Genomic DNA, 25056 nt, shown 5'->3' on the forward strand with positions numbered 1-25056 from the left:
TGTTCCTTTCGTGAATACTCTCAGTCTCTGATTTGTTCTGGCACTTTAACCTGCCATCCACCTGAACAGAAAAATTTCATTCTTTTTCTAGGCAAATAGCAGACTTTTTAACATCAAAGCTGCCATGGCTTGTGAGAAAACACAGATGAAAAGCTAAAGAGAGAAACATACAGAAACCCCGGTGGCGGTCTAATTGCGGTGTTGATCATCTCACCTCTCTGAGCACTGAGACAGCCTGGAGGTTAGATCAACAATGCTCTGAGTCCCAGGAGAGACCCATGGCCTGCATCTGGGACTTCACCAGATCTAGTTTATCTTGAACTGGAGCCAAGAATCCCAGGCCAGAGTCACCCAGCCCCAGTTCTTTTGGGAGCCTTTTTTCATGGGCTGTCTCCATCATGGGAAGGCCAAGCTCAAGCCCCTGGGCTGAGGAGGTTAGGGTGATGCCTAACCTCACTAGAGGTTAAGGAAAGAGATGGAATGGGAGAAGGAGAGATGGAAATGACAGAGTGAGAGCAAGAGTTGAGAGAAGGCAGAGGAGGGTGGGAGGGTGGGGAGGGCAACAGGAACTGTATCCGTTTCCTGTGGCTGCCATAACAAAGTTCCTCAAGTGGGTGGCTTAAATAACAGAAATGTATGATCTCACAGTTCTAGCAACGAGAAGTCCATGATCAAGGTGTTGGCAGGGCTGGTTCTTAGGACTGTGAAGGACAGTCTGTTTCATGTCACTCCTAGCTACCAGTGGTTTCCTGGCCATCTTTGATATTCCTTGGCTTTTAGATGCATCACCCAGCCTCTGCCCTCTTCTTCACATGATGTTCTCTGTGTATGCCTGTCTCTGCCCAATTGTCCCCTTTTTGTAAGAATACCAGTCATATTAGATTAGGGCCCACCCTAACGACCTTCTTTTAACTTGATAATCTACAAAGATCCTATTTCCTCTCAAGGCCCCTTCACAGGCTCCCCAACAGAGGCAGGGCTTCAGTGTAATTTTGGAGGACATGATTCAACCCATGATAGGAGCAAGGGTGAGAAAGAGAGGAGGAAGGAGCAAGGTCTGGGCCTTATCTACCAGGTGATGGTGGGGGATGGGAGGAACTGGCAGCAAAGCTGGCAGGTACAGCAGCAAAAGCCTGGGGAGTGGAACAACGTGCTTTGTGTGCTCTGGAAAAACAGCAGTGAACAATCAAACAAAAGCCCTGCCCTTGTGGAGCTTACATTTTATGGGAGTGGGTGGAGAAACAGACAATAAACACCTTAGTATTTTAATTTGCCAGGTGTTGAGAAGAGCCACAGAGATTCTCAAAGAAAGCCCCATGTCGATGAGGGGTTTCAATGTAGAATGGTGGGTCCACGAAGCCTTCACTAAATATGTGACATTGGAGTGAACACAAAAATGAAGAAATGAGCCATATGGATGGAGATAAGTGGAAGATGATGATTCTGCACACTCAGTTTTCTGAAGGCCTCCTGGATTTGAAACCTTCTAATCCTTCATCCTCATTAACCTCAAAATGTCCCCAGAAATTCTGAACTACATCTCCCAGGGTATCTGCCTCTTGAATTTGGAAATGACACAGTATCCCCACCTGGCAATACGCCCTGATTTGAGATTTGGAAGACACAATTCAATCCAGAAATTGCTAAGCACTGTCCACTGGGGCATTACAATGGGATTCCAGGAGAATAACCACACGTAACCCACTATTTCACCTCTGACTTCATGAAAACACATGTATATACATGCTTGTGCATGTGTGTGTGCACAGACACACCACACACACTGGGAGAAACAACTGAGTCAAAAGGCAAAACGTTTTTTTCCATGAACATTTTAGCTGACATTCTAAGATCAAAATAAAGACAAAAACAATGAGCAAGTTCATTGCAGCTTTCCCCAATGGCAGTTTTTCCCCCTCCACTCTTGGTTGCAGACAGCATGGCTGCTTTACAGCCATCAGAAGAAACACAGCTCATGGTGATTGTCAGCTATCCTTCAACCTGTTCAAGCCAGAAGCCCAAAAACTGAGCATGCTGGATTCTCTTCTCCCTTCTGCCTCCCTCACTCCCTCAGTAATCTCAGGTCTTATGGCTTCAAAAACTATCTGGGTGCTGCTGGAGTCCAGCTTTGTATATGCAGGCCAGACCTCCCCCTGACCTTCAGCTATCCTATATCCTGCTGCCTTCACTTCATCTCCTCTTAGCTGTCTAAAGGACATCTCAAATGTCACATGTTCCAAATCAAGCCACTGGCATACATTCATCTCCTTCCACCTTCTCTCCTTCCCCATCTTGGTTAATGGCAACTCTATTTTTCCAACTACTCAGACCAAAAATTTGAACTCATCTTGACTCTTCTCTTCCTCTCACATTAGTCATTAATTCATCAGCAAATCCTATAGGTTCTTCCTTAAAGTATATCCACAAGCTGACCCCTGTCACCACTGATGCCACTTAGTGCCAGCCAAGAACCTCTTGGTTGGTCTCCCTGCTCCTGCTTTTTGCCCCCCCACTGATTAGTCTCAACCCAGCAGCCAGAATGATCCAGTTAAAACCCAAGTCAGATTGTGTCTCTCCTCTAAGGGCTCCTGTCTCACTCAGAGGAAAAGCCAAAGTTCCTTCAATGCAACCAGGGGGTGTCCTGCATGGTCCTCCTGTCCCCCGCCCCCTTGCCTCTCTTATTCCACTTCCCATCTGGCTCCACCCTGCTCTCTTTGCTTCAGCCATGCTGGCCTTTTGCTGTTCCTCAGACATGCCAGCATAATCTTGCCTTGGAACCTTCACATTTATCTTGCTGTCTGCCCCGAACACTCAACCTCAGATAGCTGTGCAGCCCTCTCCTTTACACAAATGGTAACTCTTCCATGAAACCTTTCTCCACCACTCAATGTCCATTTCCAAGCCCAGCCCATGCTCTCCAGCCCCATCCCTGCTCTGCTTTTTTGCCTTCATCCTCATCACCATCCGACCCAGTGGATAGTTTTAATTGTATCTCTCACTAGAATGCAAGCTCCATGAGACACACATTTTTGTCTGTGTTATTCATTGCTCTACTTCCAGTTCCCAGAACAATTTTGGCACATAGCCGTGTGTTCATTAATTATGTGTTGGTTAAATGAAGGAAGCTTTATGATGGAAAGAGCATGCCACTCCTCTTCCAGCGTCCCCCTCGGTGGCCAGGGTAGAGCAGGCATTCAGCTGCTCTTGTGGGAGAAGAAGGGACTTGCAAGATCATCTCCCTTAGCTCCCTCATTTTCAGGAGGACAGGGACAGTGGTCCCCAGGAAGAGAAGGAGAGTCCAAGCTAATTTGGCTGATCCCCCGTGGGAGGCTGAGGTTGCAAACAGACAGCTGCAGCTCCTTGCATCTATGCCACACACACAGCCTTTCTGAATCAGAGGGTATTATTCTTTCCTTCTGAACTCTTGGGATATTCCTGTTTTGATTTGGCTCTAGCAGTGACGACGCCGAGTTGTGCAAAGCCTGGGAACAGTGAGGGCATTAGGACCAGGAGTGAGGCGCACGCTTGGCTCTGGGTTGTGTCTGGCAGAGGGCTCTCGGCTGAGTGGAGCTATGTGTGAAAGGAAACCAGGCACTGCCTGCCGGCTTTACATCTGTTGATCTGACCTGACTGGAAGCGTCCAAAGAGGGACGGCTGTCAGCCCTGCTTGACTGAGAACCCACCAGCTGATCCCAGATACCTCATAGCAACCTATTTATGCAAAGGGGGAAAGAAACACCTGAGCAGAATGGAATCATTATTTTTCTCCCAAGGAGAAAACCGGGGTAAAGGGAGGGAAGCAATTCAATTTGAAGTCCCTGTGAATGGGCTTTCAGAAGGCAATTAAAGAAATCCATTCAGAGAGGACTTGGGGTGAAACTTGGGTCCTGTGGTTTTCTGATTGTAAGTGGAAGCAGGTCTTACACACGCTGTTGGCAAATGTCAGGAGCAGGTTAAGTGACTGGCAGAAAAACTTCCAGGTGGAACGAGCAACCCAGGTTCTGCTGCAAGCTTGAAGGAGCCTGGAGCGGGAGAAAGAGAACTTGAACATGACCTGTTGCATTTGGAAAGTTCCAGCAACATGCTCCTAAGGAAGCGATACAGGCAGAGACCATGCAGACTCCAATTCCTCCTGCTGCTACTGATGCTGGGATGTGTCCTGATGATGGTGGTGATGTTGCACCCTCCCCCGCACACCCTGCACCAGACTGTCACAGCCCAAGCCAGCAAGCACAGCCCTGAAGCCAGGTACCGCTTGGACTTTGGGGAATCCCAGGATTGGGTACTGGAGGCTGAGGATGAGGGCGAAGAGTACAGCCCTCTGGAGGGCCTGCCACCCTTTATCTCACTGCGGGAGGATCAGCTGCTGGTGGCCGTGGCCTTACCCCGGGCCGTAAGGAACCAGAGCCGGGGCAGGAGAGGTGGCAGCTACCGCCTCATCAAGCAGCCAAACAGGAGGCAGGATGAGGAAGCCCCAAAGAGGTACTGGGGGGCGGACGAGGAGGACGGGGAGGTGTCTGAAGAAGAGGAGCTGACCCCATTCGGCCTGGATCCACGTGGCCTCCAGGAGGCACTCAGTGCCCGCATCCCCGTCCAGAGGGCTCTGCCCGAGGTGCGGCACCCGCTGTAAGTAAGCCCTTGTTTTCCCTTCCCTGATCCCAGAGCATGATCAAGTGGTAGCAAACTCGGGGACGCAAACTTTCTGTACCCTGCCTCTCCTGTCCTTAGAGCAAGTGCTTTTCAAGATGCAGTACCTGGGCCAGCAGCCTCAGCATCCCCTGGGCACTGGTGGGTTCTCAGAAATGCACATTCTCAGACCCCATCCCAGACCTGCCAAACAAGAAACCCTGGGTGGGGTCCAGTGATCTGTATGAACAAGCCCTTCAGGTGAGAACCATTGTCCTAGAGAGCAGAAAGTGAGGACTCCTGCTTGTTCATTCTCTTCTCCGTCCTGGGTTCTAGTTCTCCTGTCTTTAGGTCAAATGGCTTTATTTCTATAACACAGAAGGGAGGTTAGAGCAGACATTCTCCAGTTCTAACCCTCTGACTCCACTACATTTTGATTTTAGGGTTATTGTTAGTGTTTGCTTTTAGTTTGGATCAAAATAACAATTGCGGTTTACATTTAGGGGGCTCTTCCCATGTGTCTGGATTTACTTTACAAGCTTTTAATGTATTAACTCATAAAGTCCTGGAAAGTCCTCAGCTCTGCAAGATGGGTGCTAGTAGTATCATCATGCTTATTCTATAGGTATGAAAACAAGGCAAAGTTGCTTTCCCAGTCACGCTGCTAGTAGGTAACAAAGTCGGGATTTGAATGCAGGCGTGTGAGCTCCAGTCTGCCTGACCCACCACTCCATGCCACCCTCCTTGGGCCACTAGACTAAGGAAACGGGTCCAGTGCCTGAGAGCCAGAATACCGTGCTGACTGCAATTTACCCTGCCAGGGCAGCCGCAGCCCCAGGAGGTAAGCCGAGAAGTGTAGGTGATGTGCAGAGCTGTGCCCAGGGAGATGCTGGCCCATCCTCCACACCCCCTGCTCCCTTACTGTCACCACGGCTGGCCATTGAGGAGGGAGCCTTGGTTACCAGCATCCAGGGAGCAAGGCAGCTGGTCAGTTTTAGTTTGGTGATTTAGGTCCCTTTTCCTATAGGCCATTGCTCCTCCCAGAGCCTGGAGAGTTTCCTGGAAAGCAAACATTTGTGCAGAGCAGCAGCTGGAAGCAGGGCCACACACTCCTCAGATCCCTGATCTAGTTCCCCTCAGCCTGGCTGCTCAGCCACTCACACTCAAGGGCACGCAATTGCAGGGTCAGCAGCCAGGAGTGAACATCTCCTTAAATTGTGTGCCCCGGGTGCCTCACTCACCTCACCCTACTTCCATTTCAACCCCGCCACACTATTTTCAAGCCTTACCTTTAAAAGCAATTTTCAGGAAATTCTCACCCCATTCTAGTTTTGTGCCCTCCTTGCACCCTGGAGTTCTAATTCATAGCACTTACGACAACTAAAGCCAAATGATCACTGATGTATTTATCAGTCGAATGCCTGCTTTCCCTGCTATGCTGTGAGCCCCTTAGAAGGTCAGGACTGAGTTTGTATTGTACATCCCAAAGCCCAACCTGCAGTAAAGAAGTGATTGCTGAATGAACAAACATATAGTTTTCAAGTTTTTTGACACATTTTTCATTGGCCTGGAGCAAGAATGAGCATCCTCTTTTTGCCAATAAGAAATAATATTGCCTGAAACAAGAGGGTCTGTGGCTACCAAAGTGGTATGTGTGTGTGACTGTGTGTTTGCATAGTGCAAATGTGCAGTGAATATGCATATTTGTGGGTCATGTTATATGTGTGTTTGTGCATGTGTGTTGTATATATTCTCTGTGTTGTGTGTGCATTGCATGATGTGTATTAAATGGATGTCACGCATGTGTGTGTAGTACATGCATGTACTGCATTATGCGTGGTGCCTATATGCGTGGTGCATGTTACTTTGTGTATGTGGTATGATATGCACAGGTATACATTGTGCAATGTGCTGTCTTGTGTGCATGTGTGTTAATGTGCATGTATTATGTGCATGGTTCATATATGTATTGTGTATTGGGGTGATGCCACATGCATTGTTCATCTGGGTGTGTGCTGCAGTTTGCTATTTGTTTTGCATATGTTTATGTGGTGCATGTGTGCACAGGTGTTGTGTTGCGACTGTGTTTCTTGTGTATGATGTGCTTCTGTGGTGTATTGTGTTATAAATGCATTGTGTGAATGGGATATGCGTACATGTACAAGTGTGTTGTGTTTATTATGCATGTGGTATAAAGTGCATGGATATGTTGTATGTGGCACAATTGCAGGTAAATTTTGTGGTGTGTGTGCTGTGCACGTATTTGTGTGTGCTGTGTGTGTAGTGTGCATGGGTGTAATACATGTGTATTGTGTATCTTGTGCATGTGGTGTGATGTGCATATGTACTGTGCACGTACTGTGCCTGTGCCTGTGTGTGGTGTAGTGTTTGTTTTACATGTTTTTGTGGTACATGCGTGTGTATGTATTCTTTGTGTGTTGCATGTATGTTATACGTGTGGTGTGAGTGATACATGTGTATGTGTGCAAGCATATTGTGTATGTTATGCATGTAGCGTGATGTTCATGAGTGTGTGATGTGCACTGTGAGGTGCGTGGTGCAAGTCTGGATACATTTTGTGCTGTGTGTGTTTGATGTGCACGTGTGTTTATGTGTGTGTGCAACACTTCAGTGGTTGCTTCTTCCAGCCAGAGTAACCAACTCATCTTGACTTGCCTGAGACTTCCCAGATTTTAGCACTGAAGGTCCCAGGCAGTCGGGAGGAAACTCCTCAACCCCTGCGAAGGGAGACGATTGGATTCTCCAATCCCCAGCTTGCCAGGGTTCTCACAGAACGGCCGCCAGCTTTGTGCGGAGGTGCTCAGCGCCCTCTGCTGGCCCCGGCTGGGGCGCGCGGCCTGCGCAGCCCAGGCCTTGGCCGCAGACTCCCCTCTCCAGTCTGCGGTTCAAGCTCTGGCGCCTTCCCTTAACTGGATTCCTCGCCTGCATACACAAGAGAGTCCCTGCAAAGCAAGGCAAACGATCTCCACCCTCCCCCCAGGGTGACAGGACTCTTTGGCTCCTACCCCTTTAAATCTGGGCCACAATACAACACAGAAGAGAAACAGCCATGTATTAAGCACCTGCTGTATGCGGGCCCTGCACCGCTGCTTTCCCACCAGGACCAGCAGAACGCTAGGACATCAGGAGCCTGTGCCTCGGGCTGTAGCGCACCCCGTGCTATCGCCAGCCACACATCCTCTTGCAATTCCATCCTTGACTCCTAACCCAGACAAGCCCCTCTGGCCCAGTTCCTACACCCAAACGCCCAAACTAGCTCTGCCTGTTGTCCTTTCCCTCCTGCCCAGGCCACAGGCCTTTTTCTGAGTACCTCTAGGGTCATTTCTGGAGGTCAGTTTGAATAGGTGGCATTTGAGGAAAATTACCAATGATGCAAGAGCAAAAAAGAAAAATATCAGTGGAAAAGAGGTCAAAAGACAGTCTCTGAAAAGGGAGGCAAAATTATAGTGAACATTTATTCAGCACTTACTATGTGCTAGAGGCTCTGCTCAGTGGTTTTTGTTTTCAACTCTTCATAGAAAACCTCTAAGGTAGGTTTCATTTCATGGATGAGGAAACTGAGGCACAGAAAGATGGAGGGATTGGTGCCAGGTTATCTGACCAGGTGAGTCTGACAGCAAAGTCATACTCCTAACCACCACACTACACTTTGCAAGTCTGCCACTCTCCAGACCAGAGATTGGGCAAGTCACATGGGCTGGAAGTGTTTTCATCTTAAAATGGGGAGAACTCACACAGGTCCATGGGGAGTCACTTGGGGAAATGCTTATCACAGCATCCTTGATGGTGCTGAGGAGCTGGAAGCCACCTGGATGTCTCATCACGGGGCAGGAGGAGCTGGTGCACCCTATGAGATACTCAGCCTGAGTTAGAAGCAACAGACTCTGGGTACATTCAACAATGAAGGGAGACCTTAAAAATCCCCTGCCGAGTGAAAAAGTAAGGCACAGAAAGCGGCCTACAGCACTGTATCATTAGGGGAAATGTGAATCCATGCACACTAACCAATCCATTCTTTACAGGAACAGAACAAACTCAACGAAATGGTTGTGCTGTGGGAAAGGGAGGGTCCTCGGGGCAGAGGTGGGGATAAAACTGAATGAATACTCAGGCAAAATAGAGAAGAACCCATGATGGAACCACAAACAGGAACGGGATTAACTCAGCCCTTCCAAGCTGCTGTCAAAGAAGGGGTGGGAGGAACAAGCCCTGCCCATTTAGCCTCCTGCAGCACGGATGGTTTTCAAAGTTCTTCCAGGCCCCAGCTCTCCTTTGATCATCCTGGTATCCAGTGCAGGGGCAATGGGTTCCTAAGATCAAAGAGGCTGCTGTGTGAGCCAGTGCTTTGTAATCTACATCCAGGGCTGAACTTGAGCGTGTATCAGAACAACTAGTGGGCTTGTTAAAAATACACATTCCTGGCCTCCCTTCCTGTAGTTTCTGATTCAGTGGGTGTGAGGTGGGGCTCAATATCTGCATTTCTGCAAACTCCTGGTACTGCTGCTGCTGCTCCCAATCCAGAGATACTTTGAGAACCTCTGCTCTAAGGCACACTCTTTATGCCAAACAGACTGGCCAGAGCAGTGCTCCTCAAACTTTAAGGTGCATGTGAATCATCTAGGCATCTTGGTAAAATGCAGTCAAATTCAGCAGGTCAGGAGGGCAGCCTCAGATGCTCCATTTCTATCAAAGGCACTCCAAGGTGGCACCAGCACTGCTGGCCCACAGAGCACATTTTTCAACAGCGAGGAGTTACACCACGACTTCCCAAAAGTATGTGCACACCCAACCCCCCTGTATTGCCTGTTAAAGACATAGATGTTCAGACCCCCTCAGTGGCAATGCTTCAGAGTTCTGAGTTGGAGCCCAGTAATCGGAATTTTTTTAAGCTGATGCTAGATAGTCTGGGGAACTACTGGTAGAGAAAGCGAGTAGAGAGCTGGTAGAGTTTGGGAAGCTTCCACGTAGGAAGCAATACTAGGGTCAGAAAATAGAGAAGACAGCAGAGAGGAACAGGCTACCTCATGGCCCCGGTGGTTTGTCCTTAAACATAAATGTCAGCTTAGCAGTAGCTGGCTGTGTGCTAGCTGCTTTTAACTTGCCTTTATGGTTCAGCCTGTGTTTCCCTGGTTTATGTACCCATAGCTGTGATTAAACAGTTGTGGACCTGGGGTTGAATCCTGGTACCACCTGTTACTGTGTGACCTTGTACAAGTCACTCAACCTCTCTGAGCCTCAGTTCCTCAGCTGTAAAATGCGATAATAATAACACCCGTGCATAAGGTTGTAGAGAAAATGACATACAACGTGTGATGATTTTCCTTGTGTATTAAGTCCAAACAGAAGTTACCCTTATCATATTCTTGAGTAAATGGCCTAGGAGTTAAGTTGGAGAGATGGAGAAAAATGGAGCTGTGGATACCATATTGCTGTCCTTTCTCTGACTGAAAAGTTATTTTCTGGCCCTGGAGGCTGCTAAATCATCATAAATGTGCAGGTATATTGGAATTACCCGGAAAGTCTTAAAAACTATTCATACTCGTGCTCCACTTCCAAGGATTTCTATTTAGTTGGTCTGGGGTGAGGCCTGGGCACCAAGAGCTTAAAACTCCCCAGGTGGTTTTATGGTGCAGCCGGGCTGCAAGGCCCCAGGTGGTCAATGGCTCTTCACAGCTGGGGTGGGAGAGCTGGGAGGGGTATCTTCTCCTTTGTTCCCCACTTCCTGCCCCAGAGGCCATAATGGGCAAGGGGTCAGAGGGAAGGGCAGGGGCGGGAGAATCGCCTTGGCTGCTGCTTTGTTGTCAAGTAGAAGATGGTGTTGCAATCCACACAGGGTCCACTCAGTTCCCTGCGAAGACTCTGTCCTGCCAGGCCATGATTCACCCCAAGATGACTCCCCACACCCCTTGTTGGCTGTGATAGCCTGGCCTGCAAAAGAGGAAGGAGGCAGCTGACAGGGCATCAATAAATCCAAGAGAGTAGACGTGCCCTTCGGGATGAGGGACAAGAACAGGAACAAGCTGGGCTTGAGACCTGCGGCTGGAACTTAGCTCAATTCCCCCCACAAGAGAGGGAAGACAACCCAGTATGGGCAGTGTGAGTGGTGCTTATGGGGCCTGGCTGTCCAAGTCATGAAGGGACGCCACAAACACCAAGCTTCCAGCCCTCGAGTCCACAGTGGCCGCAGCAGAGGCAGTACCTCCTCTGGACCTCCACTCTGGATCCCTTACCCCGCAGTGGGGTTGCAGTGTAGACAGAGCTAATTACATAGCGTCCTTTTTTGGGTCAATCGCACTCATGGTAACAAGTGTGGTAGGGTCTTACTCTGCACTTCAGGACAAACCCAGCTGGCCTTGGGGGTTAGATAGACGTGGTTAATCTTCACCTTGTCCTGGGGTGGGAGGAATTGATGTTATTTACTCCAGTGCCACTCATAGTGTGGTCCTCAGACCTGCAGCCTCAGAAATGCAGACCCTTCAGACCCCACTTAAACCTACTAGAAGAAATCTCTATTTTAACAGGATCCCTACGTGATCCTGTTCAAGGATCCCCTGAACCCCCCAGAAGTGAGCTGTGGGACTTTGGAGAACCCACACAAAGAGAAGGGAATGGCATGTACCTTGTGACCTCTGTCCACTGATGGAGAATGACAGGCTGGCAGCATCAGCCTCCACTGCAGACTCCAGCCCTTTCCACCCATCTCTCTTGTCTGCAAGCTTCTTCATCCGTTCCTCCAAGGCCTCAGCTCCAGGCTGTGTCCCAGCCCTAGCAGCCTCAGGCCTGGCCTAGAAGTTGGTATGGTGTTCTCAAGATAAGTGCCACCAATTACAGGCAAGCTAGGATTTTCTTATAATGGAGGAACTTGGCTCTGTGGGATTACTCCCCTGTTAATCTTGACAACCAGCTTACACACTTCCTGAGAACAAGTTCAGTGTCTTCCTTCCTTCAGTGAACAAATATTTATTTAACAACTATCAGAAGTAAGAAGGTAAGCAATACCCAGCCCCAACCCCAAGAAGCTTGGGGTGCACTGGGGGATGCAGACAAGCAAACAGGCTGGTACATCAGTGGGATCAGGGCTGAGATAGAGAAGCCTACCCGAGTGGGGAGCCTCCACTGATTTGATAGGAACTGGGAGTCAGTATCCCCAAAACAGCTTTAGGAAACCTGGCAGAAAACTTTCTACTCTGGCCAGGCAAGGGGAGGGAGGGAAGAGCGTCAGTACTACAGCCAGGCCATCTGGTGCAATGCTGTGACTCATTCTCTTCAGAGCCATCATCCAAATGCATTTTTCCAGGTTCACAGGGGATCCTGGAGCTGCATGAAAAGAGGGTGTGCATCTGTATGTAAACACAAGACACCAGACTCCTCTGATCTTGGAGTGTGAAGATATAAAGCTAGCCTGCAGAACAGCTCTCTTAGGCTAAGATTATCCCTTTCAATCCAGGACACACCCTGGGCTGGAGAAAGGTATCAACATCCGTGTGTTGGCTAATTAGGGATTAAGCCCAGGTTGATTTGATTCCAAAGCCCTTGGTCGTTCCTGTCCCAGTGCTCCCACTCAGAGGATGAACAAAGGAGGTCAGGGGTGAGGTTTTGGACACTTGAGCGACACATACAAACTGAGATAGTAAAATATTCACCGGATATTTTGTTGAAGCAGAGAAGTTAGCCTCATTATTTAACAATAAAAACATATATTTCTTCCTGGATCCTCTGCATAAGTCCCTAGTCACTTGGGGCCTTGCTTTATGATGTTCAAGAGCCTTTGCCATGCCCTGCCTCATTGGTTGGCTCAGCAATGCTATGAATGTCTTTCCTTCAGTTCCTGGTACATGCCAGCCCCTTCCCACCTCTGGGCCTTAGCAGAGGCTGTGACACCTGCCAGGCATGCCATTCATTCCCCACCTGCACTCTCTCTCTGGGCTGTGTCCTACCCACCCTTCAGGTCTTGGCTTTGATTTCACGTCCCTACCTCCAGAACGTTTCACTACAGCTGTTGAATAATGATTTGGTTATGTTTAATAGGATATAAACTCCATGCCATTAGGGGCAATCTTAGTTTAGGTTTCCCCTAAAGAAGATCCTGAAAGAAGGCTTTATTTTGCAGGTTATCCCAAGAAGCACAGGTAGGGGCTCAGGAAAGTGGAGCAGAGATGCCTGAGAGAGGCATGTGTTCAAGGCAGCTACCTCTGTGGGCAGCTGGAGCTCAGCCCTTGGAGACAGTGTAGAACATGCATGCATCTCAGCGCTTCCTACCCTCTGCCCTTAGGGGTGAGGGTGCTGGGTATTTAATAAACCAACTCTTTTCAATCACTGGCTGAGCACAGCTCACTGGGGTGGGGTAGGGGTTAATTTTCCAGTTCTCTGGGGATGCTCTGACTGGGGAAATCACACTGGTCAGCCAGAGACAGCCCTAGGGCCATTAGAAGTTGGGCCGTCCTGTATTATAATGAGATGGCCCAAGAGGATATGGGCAGGGGCACCACAGACTGTGCTTCAGGCATCATGTCTATTTCATTCATCTTTCAGTCCTAACACATAATAGGCTGTCAATAAATATCTGTTAAATGACTTGATAGAGAGATGGAAGGTGAAGATTAAAGAGAAAATCAGAATGAAGATAGGCAGGCCTGTTTAGAGCCTCCTCAATGAATAATTATCCTATTTTCTTACTCTGAGCTTCCTGGCAGCCACACTGAAAATAAAAAAAGACGATATTCTTATTTGTATTATTCATGAGGAGGAAGCACACCAGTTGCTCAGATGAAGGAAAGTATTTTGTGGCACTTATATCTGCAAGGACTTTTCTTCCAAATCATCAAAGTGTGGATAACAAGTGACAGGGGGAACAACATCCTCAATAGGTTCCCTCGGTAATGGAGAGTGGGTTTCCTAAAAGTGATTCTTTCATTGTCGCCTGATGAAAGCTGAGAGCGCGATGACAAGCACGACTCCCTGTAAGCACATTTGTAAGGCAGCCAAGACTGAGGGGTCAAGTAAGTTGCCTTTCGAAGACCTTAAGGAATCAGCGTAGACAGTGCAGAATGTGTGGAGGAACTGATGGATCGCATGTTTTTCAAATAACCTTCCATCATTGTCCCTTTATGACTCTGAATCCAGAACATTCTGCTCACACTGTAGTCCAAGATGGTGATAGATAGATAGATAGATGATAGATAGATAGATAGATAGATAGATAGATAGATAGACAGATAATAGCAGTATACTATGAGCTATTTGCTGTGTAACTTTAAACAAGTCACTTAAGCTCTCTGGGCTCTAGTTTCCTCATCTTAAAAATGGGAAAGTTTGTCCATAATTTAGTGCTCTATAACGCACCTTATCAAAACTTAGTAGCTTTTAAAAAATAGATATTTTTAAAACTTTGGTGCTTCAAAAGATGTCATCAAGAAAGTGAAAAAGACAATCCAAGAGTAGAAGAAAATGTTTGTAAGTCCTATATTGGATAAGAGATTTGTATCCAAAATACAAAAAGAACACTTACAACCCAACAATTAAACAACAAAACACTCCATTTTAAAATGGGCACAGGATTTGAATAGACATTTCTTCAAAGAAGACATAAAAATGGTCAACAGCACATGAAAAGATGTTCAAATCATTAGTCAGTAGGAAAATACAAATCAAAACCACAATGAGATGCCATTTTACCCCCACTAGGATGGCTGCAGTAAAAGGCAGTGCAAGTGCAAGTGCTGACAAGGATGTGGCGAAATTGGAACCCTCACACATTGCTGGTGGGACTGTAAAATGGTGCAACTGCTTTGGAAAACAGTTTGGCAGTTCCCCAACGTGTTAAACATGGAGCTATCATGTGGCCAGTAATACCAGTCCTAGGTATATACTCAAGAAAATTAAAAACATGTTCACACAAAAACTTATACATGAATATTCATAGTCACAATATAAGTCAAAATAGGAGCAACCCCAATGTCCATCAACTGATGAATGGACAAATAAAATGTGGTATATTCAAACAATGAAATATTAGGCAGTAAAAAGAAATGAAGTACTGATATAGACTACAACATGATGAAGCTTGGAAACATTATGCTAAGTGAAAGAAATCAGTCACAAAAGGCCACATGTTATGTCATTTCATTCATATGAAGTGTCCAGAGTAGGCAAGTCTGTAAAGATTGAAAGTAGGTTAGTGGTTGCCACGGGCTGCAGTAGTTGCAGGAGCAGTGGGAAGTGACTGCCAATGGGTAGTAGGTTTTGGGGGGTGGGGTGTTGAAAACGTTCTCAAATTGGATAGTGGTGATGGCTGCACACCTTTATACTTGAATCCATGGAATTGTACACTTTATAAGGGTGGACATTATGGTATGTGAATTATATCTCAATAAAAATATTATTAAAACATTAGTGATTTCAGGCTGGGTGTGGTGGCTCACTCCTGTAATCCCAGCACTTTGGGAGGCCAAGGCGGGTGGATCACGAGGTCAGGAGTTCAAGACCAGCCTGACCAACATGGTGAAACCCCGTCTCTACAAAAAATACAAAAATTAGCCAGGCATGGTGGTGCACGCCTGTAATCCCAGCTACTCAGGAATCTGAATCGCTTGATCCTGGGAGGTGGAGGTTGCAGTGAGCTAAGATAATGCCACTGCACTCCAGCCTGGGTGACAGAACTAGACTCTGTCTCAAAAAAAAAAAAAAAAATTAGTGATTTCAAACAGTAACCATTTCTATGTTATGGTTCTATGATGTGGACCAGACTCAGCCAGGCAGTTCTTCTGCTGATCTCCCCTGGGTTCACCCCTGTGGCTGCCGTCAGAGGGCGGCTGAGTACACTGAATACTAAGATGGCCTCGCTGTCAGACCTGGCAGCTGATGCTGGTCCTCAGCTGGGGCACTTTAGTTTTTCTTCAAGCAGTCTCTAATCCTCTATTAGGCTACGTTGGTTTCATTACGTGGCATCTCATGACAGCAAGTGGAAGGCCTTGAGGCTTAATCTTGGGAGTTCTCGAATGTCACTTCTAGTACATTCTATTGGTCTAAGGAAGGCACAAGACCAGCCAGACTTAGGGGCTGAAGAAATAGATTCCATTTCTTGATGTAAAGAGTGGTTGACTCACATTATAAAAAAACACGGTGAACAGATATGTTGTGACCATCTTTGCACACATGAAAATTCCTATTTCAAAGGGCATTTGGGAGGATTAAATGTAATAATTCTTGTAATAATTCATGCTGCTAAAGCACAACACCTGGTACATAGGAATCCTAATGAAGTGGTGGCTATGATACATATTAATAAGACGCCTGCATCACAGGTGCTACCCTATTCCTCCATTCTCCCTCAGTGAAAACAAATCACAGACTCAAAGGTGGAAGGATCTTTAGATATTACACAGTGAATCCCTCAGTGTCAGATGTGGGAACTAGGTTGCAGAGGAAAGAAGTGGCAGACTTGTCCAAGGCCCCTTATCTTCATTCCCTCAAGGGGGATTCAGAGGTCTGAGCCTGACGGAAGGTCTTCGTCCAGGGCACGTGGCACATCTCCTAGCACATCTAGCTTCACGCTCTTCCCCCCAGACCGTTATCCTGGCTCAGGCTGTACACACTTGCAAGGGGGCGCCTCAGAGGAAAAGAATCACAGAAGGCAAAGTGTTGCCTGTGGGTGAAGGAAGAGGAGTCTTGCCCAGTGGTGGAATCGAGAAGTTACAGGAACTCAGTTGGCACAAAATGGCAGCCATAGGTCATGTCCCATCACAGACATGTTTGTTTGGCCACGCAGTTTTATTTAAAAATTTTGGATTAGTGGCCAACATTTAAAAATTAAGAGATTTCCCAGAAACAATTCAGGTTTCTGGCTTTTTCTGAAAATCAGGAAGATGTGGCAAAACTGGACTAAATTTCCTCCCAGTAACGTCAGCTGTGCCTTTTAGGTGGGCCATGTGGCCTCTGGCTCACTGAAGCACCCACAGGGCCAGAGTCACATCTCCCTGGCTGGCATTTGAGCTTATGCTCCCTTCAAACGTGAACAAAGGGGTTGGAGCACTAGGAGGGGATGGCGTAGATGCAGTTCAGGACCTTTCAAAGATCTTTGTTGGCTGGACTTTAGCCAGCTTCCTAGGTTTCCAGTGGCTTCTCTGAATTGCCGCTCAAACCCTCTTCCTAGTTCTGGTCTACCCACCCCTCATTCCTTACTGCCTGAAGCTCTGTAAAGTTGGATGGGAGCCGGGGAGGAAGAGTGGATAGATTGCAAAGCAGATGACAGGTCCATAGCACCGTTTCCCTCTCTGTCCTCACTCCTACCTCCCTCCTTGTGTCCTCCCTCTCCAAGGTCCTCATGGTGACATGAGGAGCCCAGGGCTCCCAAACATGGGTGAGTAGGGCCATACCATATGGACCATTTCTTATTGTCTCCTCAGCATCTCCCAAAACTTACACACTCACATCAGCTAAGGAGTTGGATGCTTTCTATTACAAGCTTCATCCTCCTGAAGAGAAGTCATCCTGCATTTTAACAATAACAACAACAACAACAACAACAACAAAAGGAAGCCACCAAAGCCACTGGATGAGCAAGGAGATTGGAGAGCTTTGCTCCCAGTGGCAGCCTGAATCACAGGAAACATTTTGCTCTTAGGCCAGGGTTCTAGGGAGGTTAGGTCCAGCAGGGGATCTAGCTGAACTCCAATCACCCACCTGGCCTCCTTTACCTGTAATCCATGAGGTGAACAGCACCACCATGTTGCATAACTTCAAGAGACACCAGTGCATGGTGATCTCTGAACATGGCACCCACTGGTGTCGGGCAATGCACCAGCCCTAGTGGTTGAGATGAGGAGTAAATGAGATAATGCATGGGAATATCCTACAAATATCAGTGATTGTTATTCCCAGAATACCAGCCCAGTTCCTCTGCTGTGTTGAAGGACATCCTCAGAGACATGTTCAGACAACACCAGAAGCCAGTCAGCACATTCCTACCTGAGAAATAGTAACAGCTTCCAGTTACTGAAAGCCTGCTATGGACAAAGCACACAACATTTTACATAGCCCTTTAAAGTAACCCTACTTGTTATCCTCATTGTATAGATGAAGAAATTGAAGCTAGAGAGATATCTAGGCACATGAGAGGTTTGCAAGAATCAATAATAGCTAGCATTTTTGGGCTCTTACTATGAATAAGTACTTCAAATGTATCAGCTCATTTGATCCTTCCAACAACCCCATTTTACAGATGAGCAACATGAGTTTAAGTAAATTGTATGTTCAAGATGGATTAATGGAGTCAAAAAGATTGTGGGAAATGAGAATTAGTGACTGAAGTATAACTGAGTCTGTTGGTCTGGAGACTGTTGAAAGCAAGGATAGTTCTCAGAGAGCTTATTGTACTTGCCCAGGTCACATAAGGACAGACTGGAATTTGAACCCAATGCCAAAATTTCACCTTTTATCCACTTGATATAACACCAGCTGAACTAACACATTTTTGAGCAAGTTTATCAAGGTGAATGGAGTTGCAGTTTGGCTGCTCTCAGGGACGCTATTTGCTTGCCACACCCTCCTACTTGGTTCTGTGCTGCCACCTGGAACTACAGGCAGACAGGACTCATCCCATTTGCCCATCCCTGCATGACTGTGCTGCCCACAGGCTGATGTAGCCCATCCTGGGGTGATGACCATGGACCGACATAAGGCTGTACAAGTAGTTGGTATCCCTCCCTTCCACTGGTGTCTGGGAGCTACACAGTCTGCACCATCCTCAGGCTCCCCCTCCAGCCCACTAGGACAGAAACAAAACAATCCCTGGCTCTTCTTAAAAGCATCTAACAGGCCCTGAGACACAAGACTTTGTCAAATTTGGGGTTATAATATTTAGTTCCGCACTCCAAGCCATGTTGTGGGTGCTGGGCCTTCTCACAAACCTCAGGCTGGGTCCACTCAGAGCCGGTGCTGGTCCTCCTCTGAAACACCAGATTATTTCCATGGTGATTTTTAGCTCTGGTCTCCAGGCAGTTCTGCAGTTGCAGAACAAACCACAGCTGTCGGTTTATGTCTTGAAGACTGCGTGAGTTTCTTTCCCTGAGAGAGGAGAAGGATTCTTTCTGAGCTGATGCCAGGAGACCTGCCTCCACAGCTTGGGGGGACATCCCCCATAGCCTTGTAATGGCTTTCAAGAACCCATTTGGCCTTTAACATCTCTTAGCAGCCTGTTAAGTTTATCCCACTCACACTCCTTGCCCATCCATCAGTTCACCATCTTCTCTCTCACTATGAGGACAGAAGTTATATCTGTTCATAAAACACAAAAATTCCTGGAGCAAGGGGAGTCTATGAAATTCTCTTTGAAATGCTTGCTCTCCTTATTTTTCTGCCTCCTTCTTCCTCCTCCTGCAGGAAGGAGCCCCCAAAGAATCAAGAACACACACTTTCAAGGCTGGAAGAGCTTGAGAGGTACCTCTTGTATTAATGGGACATCTGTTAATAATGGCAGCAAATGCATGGTGCTCACTCTGTGCCACCCACTGTTCTTGGTGCTTTATAGATCATTTCATCTCCACAGCAGCAAACCCCAAAAAGTGGGCCCTACTGCTACCTTTCTGAGGAAACCAAGGCACCCAGAAGCTAAGCAACTTTCCCAGGGTCATCTCCGCAGCTAGGAAGTGGTGGAGCCTCAGTGTCCACAATCTGAGTTACCAGGTGAGACTGCCACCCGGCAGAGAATGATCTGTGAGATCAAAGAGAGGAACTTGAGTGCCCTGGTCACCATTTAACTAGCAGAGAGGGAAGCTCTCAAATCTCCTTACTTTGAGTAATATGCAAGGAGTGTGATCTTAAAGAGCTAGAGGTTAAATACAAATTTATTTCATTGAAGGAGGCCCTGCTCCATGCCAGGCACTGTGCTAAGCCCTTTATCAAACTTATTTCTCCCAAAAGCTCTGAAGTGGACACTGTTGGGAAACCCAAACTTGAAAGTAGTTCAGTAGATGTCTCATGCTATACTGTAGAAAAGTTGTTTAAAGATAGCTATAATTTGCAAAGATGATCATAAATATAACATTCATACTAATTACATTGTGTCTTTTTGGAAGATGGCTATAAACCAGTCATTGTCTATTGGGTGCCTATTATTATTCTTTGATTCTCTCAATGGGCCTAAAGGGTAATTATGGTTACCTTTACCTTCCAAATGAGTAAACTGATACCTGTAAATATTGAGTGAATTACCCAAGGAAACTTAGGAAGCAACGGAGTGAACATTCAAATCTAAATATGTCTGATTGTGAAGTCTAAGTTCTTTTGACCATCTTACTACAAGGATACACACACCACGCGCGCACACACGTGCACATGTGTGTGCATAATGCACACTTGTGTTGTTTCCAATTCTCATAGTCTATGAATTGAGACAGAGGAAGGAGCTAGGCATGGCTGGCAGGCATAGCCGTGCTCTGTTCTTGGAGCAGACAGGACTGACTTTGGTAAACTATTAAACTGCCCCCACAAGAATTCCAAACCCAGGGCTCTCTGTCCCAAACTCCTTTCCTATCTCAGGTGGCAAATAGCCAGTCTCCTGGCAATAAGCCCAATTAATAGTTTACGGTTTTTTTTTTTCATACCCACTGAATTTACTGAGGCAAAATTTCTTTTCACAGCCACCAGTCCCTGTCTAGGACCCCTGGGTTTACCCAAATGCCTGACCACAAAAGAAGTGGAGAGGATATGAGGAAATTTTGCACCTGTTTGTGAGCAGCCTAGAGCAAGTCTGAGGGCAGAGCAGAAATTCTCAGCCCCACCAGGGGAGCAGGGGAGAGAATGAAGGGGGTGAAAGACCTCAGCAAAGACTATGCATGTGCTGGGGACACAGTCATCTCCCTAAAACCTTACAGGGAAGCTGGTTCCATTCTGGACGTGTTATTTGAACAGTCCTGAACTCAAACTATAAAAGTTCATATAAAGTTCATTATTTTATTTGTTTTAAGGATGGTTCTCAGAATGCTGCCATGCATTTAGGGACATCTTTCTAAAGTCCATAGGAATTTATCTTTCAAATAAGTGTTAGATGGGTGTTAAATTTTCTCTTTAAAACTAATATGATATTTGTTTTTTTTTTTTTTTTTTTTTTTTTTTTTGAGACGGAGTCTCGCTGTCGCCCAGGCTGGAGTGCAGTGGCGCCATCTCGGCTCACTGCCGGCTCCGCCCCACGGGTTCACGCCATTCTCCTGCCTCAGCCTCCCGAGTAGCTGGGACTACAGGCGCCCGCCACCTCGCCCAGCTAATTTTTTGTATTTTTAGTAGAGACGGGGTTTCACCGTGTTAGCCAGGATGGTCTCGATCTCCTGACCTCGTGATCCGCCCGCCTCAGCCTCCCAAAGTGCTGGGATTACAGGCGTGAGCCACCGCGCCCGGCCAAAACTAATATGATATTTGAGTTAACAGTATTGAACCATGTCGGATTTCTGGTTTTGCTCATTGTGGATGATTACGTAAGATATTTTCATGATGGGGAGCTAGGTAAAGGGAACATAGGAACTCTCTGTACTATTTTGGCAATTTCTTGTCAGTCTTAAACGATTTCAAAATAAAAAGTGATAAAGTGGTAATTGAAAGAACAAATTACTAGAAAGAGTGTTGCTTTCCCCAAAAAACCTTGCATGTAACTTCTCTAATGGTGATAATTCTGTTGCAGAATACACATTTTACTTTGGCTACCAGGAATCTCAGAGTCAAATTTAAATTCATTCTAGAAATACCTAGGCCCTTATAACCTATATATTTATGTTCTTTCTCCAAATGCTGACTTTCTAAATTTACTCATATTCCTCAGCTCCTGACTTTTCCTCCTTATTTTTATTTTACCATCATTTTAAGTATTTGTATTGTGTGTATTTTTTTGTGAGTGGCTTCAAATCATTTATGGAAATAAATAGCTTATAAATTTATAAACCAACAAAATAATTAGCTCATTTATGAGATGTTTTTATGTTTTTACAAATTATTTAGGAATTCTGTTTACCATTTCCCATACTCAATTCTTGCTCTCTACACAGGATTTTGCCCTGAGAGTCACACACAGGTTTCCTGTGCACTGAGAGTTGTCTGCCTTTCTTAGGACTGGTACCAAGCTAGGGAGCAGCGTGAGTTGACACCTCTTAGAAGGTGTTTCCCTCAGACAGGGCCAGCCTCAGCCTGGTTGTCACTCTGCCTGCAGTTCCACGTCACAGATTCCTTTAGGTGTCCGAAGTTTGGGGTCCTTGAGATGGCTCCTATTCAAATGTCCCTCTGAGAAGGAACACAGTTTGAGCAGCAGCTGCAACTCAGAAAGAGGCTCTTCAGAAACACACGTTAAGAAAGTGCCTTTTGTACGCAAGTGTGAGCTATACACTGCTCCATGTATCAGGTTGTTATAATTCACTCCACCCTGGACCCACTGATTCTCAACAGACCCCAAGCAAAGCAAACACCAAGCACCCTGTTCACAGACAGCCCCTCAGCAGAGGGAAATGCAAACACCCCCGCTATCCAGCCATAAGCCAGCAAAGTGGAAAGGGCGTGAGAGTTTTGAAGGTAGAATATTCAGCACTGCCACTTGCCAGGAATGTGAGCTTTGATGTCTTCCCTTCCCTCGGAGCCTCCGACTCCTCATCTGTAAAATGGGAGTAAGATAGCCCAACCCACGGATTATCAGATGAATGTGGAGTGATATATTAAAGGCCTTGCATGGTGTCTGGCATGTGGTTGGCACTCACAAACATTCCATCCTTGTTTTTTCTTCCATAAAAATAATAAGAGCTTAAATGTCTTCTTTTAGAAGTGTCTGTTCATGTCCTTCGCTCTCTTTTTAATGGGGCTGTTTGTCTTTTTTCTTGTAAATTTGCATAAGTTCCTTGTAGATTTTGGATATTAGACCTTTGTCGGATGGATAGATTGCAAAAATTTTCTCCCATTTGGTAGGTTGTCTGTTCACTCTGATATTTCTTTTGCTGTGCAGAAGTGCACATGTATGTTTGTTGCAGCACTATTCACAATAGTGAAGTCACGGAATCAACCCAAATGCCCATCAATGATAGACTAGATAAAGAAAATGTGGTACATATGTACCATGGAGTACTATGCAGCCATAAAAAGGAATGAGATCCTGTCCTTTCCAGGGACATGGATGGAGCTGGAAAACATTATCCTCAGCAAATGAACACAGGAACAGAAAACCAAACACTGCATGTTCTCACTTATAAGTGGGAGGTGAACAATGAGAACACACGGACACAGGGAGGGGAACAACACACACTGGGGCCGTTGTGGGGGCATGGGGAGGGAGAGCATCAGGATAAATAACTAATGCGTGTGGGGCTGAATACCTAGGTGATGGGTTGATGGTGGCAGCAAACCACTATGGCACGTATTTACCTATGTAACAAACCTGCATACCTTGCACATGTATCCTGGAACTTAAAATAAAATAAAATTTTAAAAAATAGTAAGTTCTAACATTTAAAAATTGTGTGCCAGGTGCTATGCTAGGTTGTAGGGACATAAAAATAAAGAAAATAGTGTCCCTGCCCTTGAATGGATGACAGAGATTACTGGACACTTAACTATGCGCATCATCCTATCTAAGCCTCACCACAGCCTCGGAGCGTTCTATCTTCCCAGAAGGCCAGGAGGGGTGTCTCTAGGTCATTTAGTTGTGCTAGAAATGTAGGCCTCAGGCCCAAGCCAAAGACTAGAGCAGAGGTTCTCAAAGTGTGGTCCACAGAAAACAGCAGCATCAGCATCACCTGGGAGCTTGTTAGAAATGCAAATTCTTCGGCCCCACTCCATCTGCAGAAACTCTGGGGGTGGGCCCTGCAGTCAGTAGTTTAAAAATCCCACCAGGTGATTCTGATGCATGCTCGAGTGTGAGAGCTGTGAGGTTGATAATATTGTCATTCATTCTCATTTTACAGATGAGGACAGTCATCTGCTGAGAACGATGGCAACGTTTCTCAATTGCAATGAGAGGGACTTTGGATTAAATGATAAAGGAGCTCTTGAGATCTGAGAATTGGGAGATAGTAGACAGCACCACTATGGGGCGTAACAGGTTCTTTTTATATGGGAAATTTAAGAGATCCCATAGGACAGCCATATAATGTGAGAAGCCCCAGCCAGAGTAAAGGAAGTGAGTTAGAGGGTGTGGAGTGTTTCTTGTGGCCTTCTCTTCCCCATGGCTCTCTGGCTGTCTTCCCTGCAGGTGTCTGCAGCAGCACCCTCAGGACAGCCTGCCCACAGCCAGCATCATCCTCTGTTTCCATGATGAAGCCTGGTCCACCCTCCTGAGGACTGTACACAGCATCCTCGACACAGTGCCCAGGGCCTTCCTGAAGGAGATCATCCTGGTGGACGACCTCAGCCAGCAAGGTAGCCACGGCTTTCCTCCAGGCTCGTCCGGGTGAGCCTTACCCCCTGGTGGCTGGAGTTCTCAAGCAAAAGATTGAAGTTGGGAACTATTTTAGGCAAGATTCCCCAAGTACAGACCTCCAGATAAGGACTAATGGGCAAGTAACTTATGAATGAAGAGCCACCGGGGAAACCAGTAAGGCAGTAGGGGCCACAAGACAGAGAAGGAGAAGGAGCCCTGCAGGGGAAACAGCCCTGGGGAGGGTCTTGAGGGGCGTCGCCTCGCCCTGATCCTGTGGGGATCTGTCTCCCAGGCGCCACCCAGTCCAACAGTCCTCTCTCCGAGACACTGAAGAATCACACAAGGTGGCCCTGTTGTCAGTGCTCACTGCCTCCTAGACCCTGGTGCAGCACTTTACACATACGCACATATGTGTATCGGTCCTTAACTCATCATGGCTTAGACAGACCCACTCACTTTCCAGGGGAGGCAACTGGGGCCCAGAGAAGAGAGCAGACTGGAGCGGAGTCAGCCAAAAGCAGCAGAGTCAGGCCCAGAGCCCAGACTTGCAGAACCTGCCTGTATGCTTCCTCTCACAGGAACCTGGCTACTAGGGATAGCCCTAAAAGAAGATGGAGACAGAGAAGCCCCCACTTGACTCCTAGGTCAGTGGCTCTCACACTTGAGCATGCATCAGAATCACCTGGTGGGATTTTTAAACTACTGACTGCAGGGCCCACCCCCAGAGTTTCTGCAGATGGAGTGGGGCCGAAGAATTTGCATTTCTAACAAGCTCCCAGGTGATGCTGATGCTGCTGTTTTCTGTGGACCATTCTTTGAGAACCTCTGCTCTAGTCTTTGGCTTGGGCCTGAGGCCCACATTTGTGGCACAACTAAATGACCTAGAGACACCCCTCCTGGCCTTCTGGGAAGATCAGAACGCTCCGAGGCAAGCCGAGCATTCGCGTTTTTCTAAGGGGAATAATGGAGAAGGGTTAGGGTAGCCAGGTGCCTCTGTTAGTTCTTTCTACGGTCCTCACTCCAAG

The 25056-nt window shown here is 46.9% G+C and overlaps 1 protein-coding gene across 1 annotated transcript in view; it reads left to right on the forward strand.

Moving 5' to 3' along the window:
- Window positions 1-25056, forward strand: part of GALNT15 (polypeptide N-acetylgalactosaminyltransferase 15) — a 91185-nt gene that overhangs the window by 33072 nt on the left and 33057 nt on the right. The window contains exons 3-4 of the mRNA XM_055295513.2: window positions 1278-4626; window positions 23864-24030. Coding sequence (XP_055151488.2) covers window positions 4082-4626; window positions 23864-24030 — 712 coding nt within the window. The 5' untranslated portion in view covers window positions 1278-4081. The remainder of the gene's footprint in view (window positions 1-1277; window positions 4627-23863; window positions 24031-25056) is intronic.

Source organism: Symphalangus syndactylus, chromosome 10 (assembly GCF_028878055.3).
Source record: "Symphalangus syndactylus isolate Jambi chromosome 10, NHGRI_mSymSyn1-v2.1_pri, whole genome shotgun sequence".
NCBI classification, from domain to species: Eukaryota; Metazoa; Chordata; class Mammalia; order Primates; family Hylobatidae; genus Symphalangus; species Symphalangus syndactylus.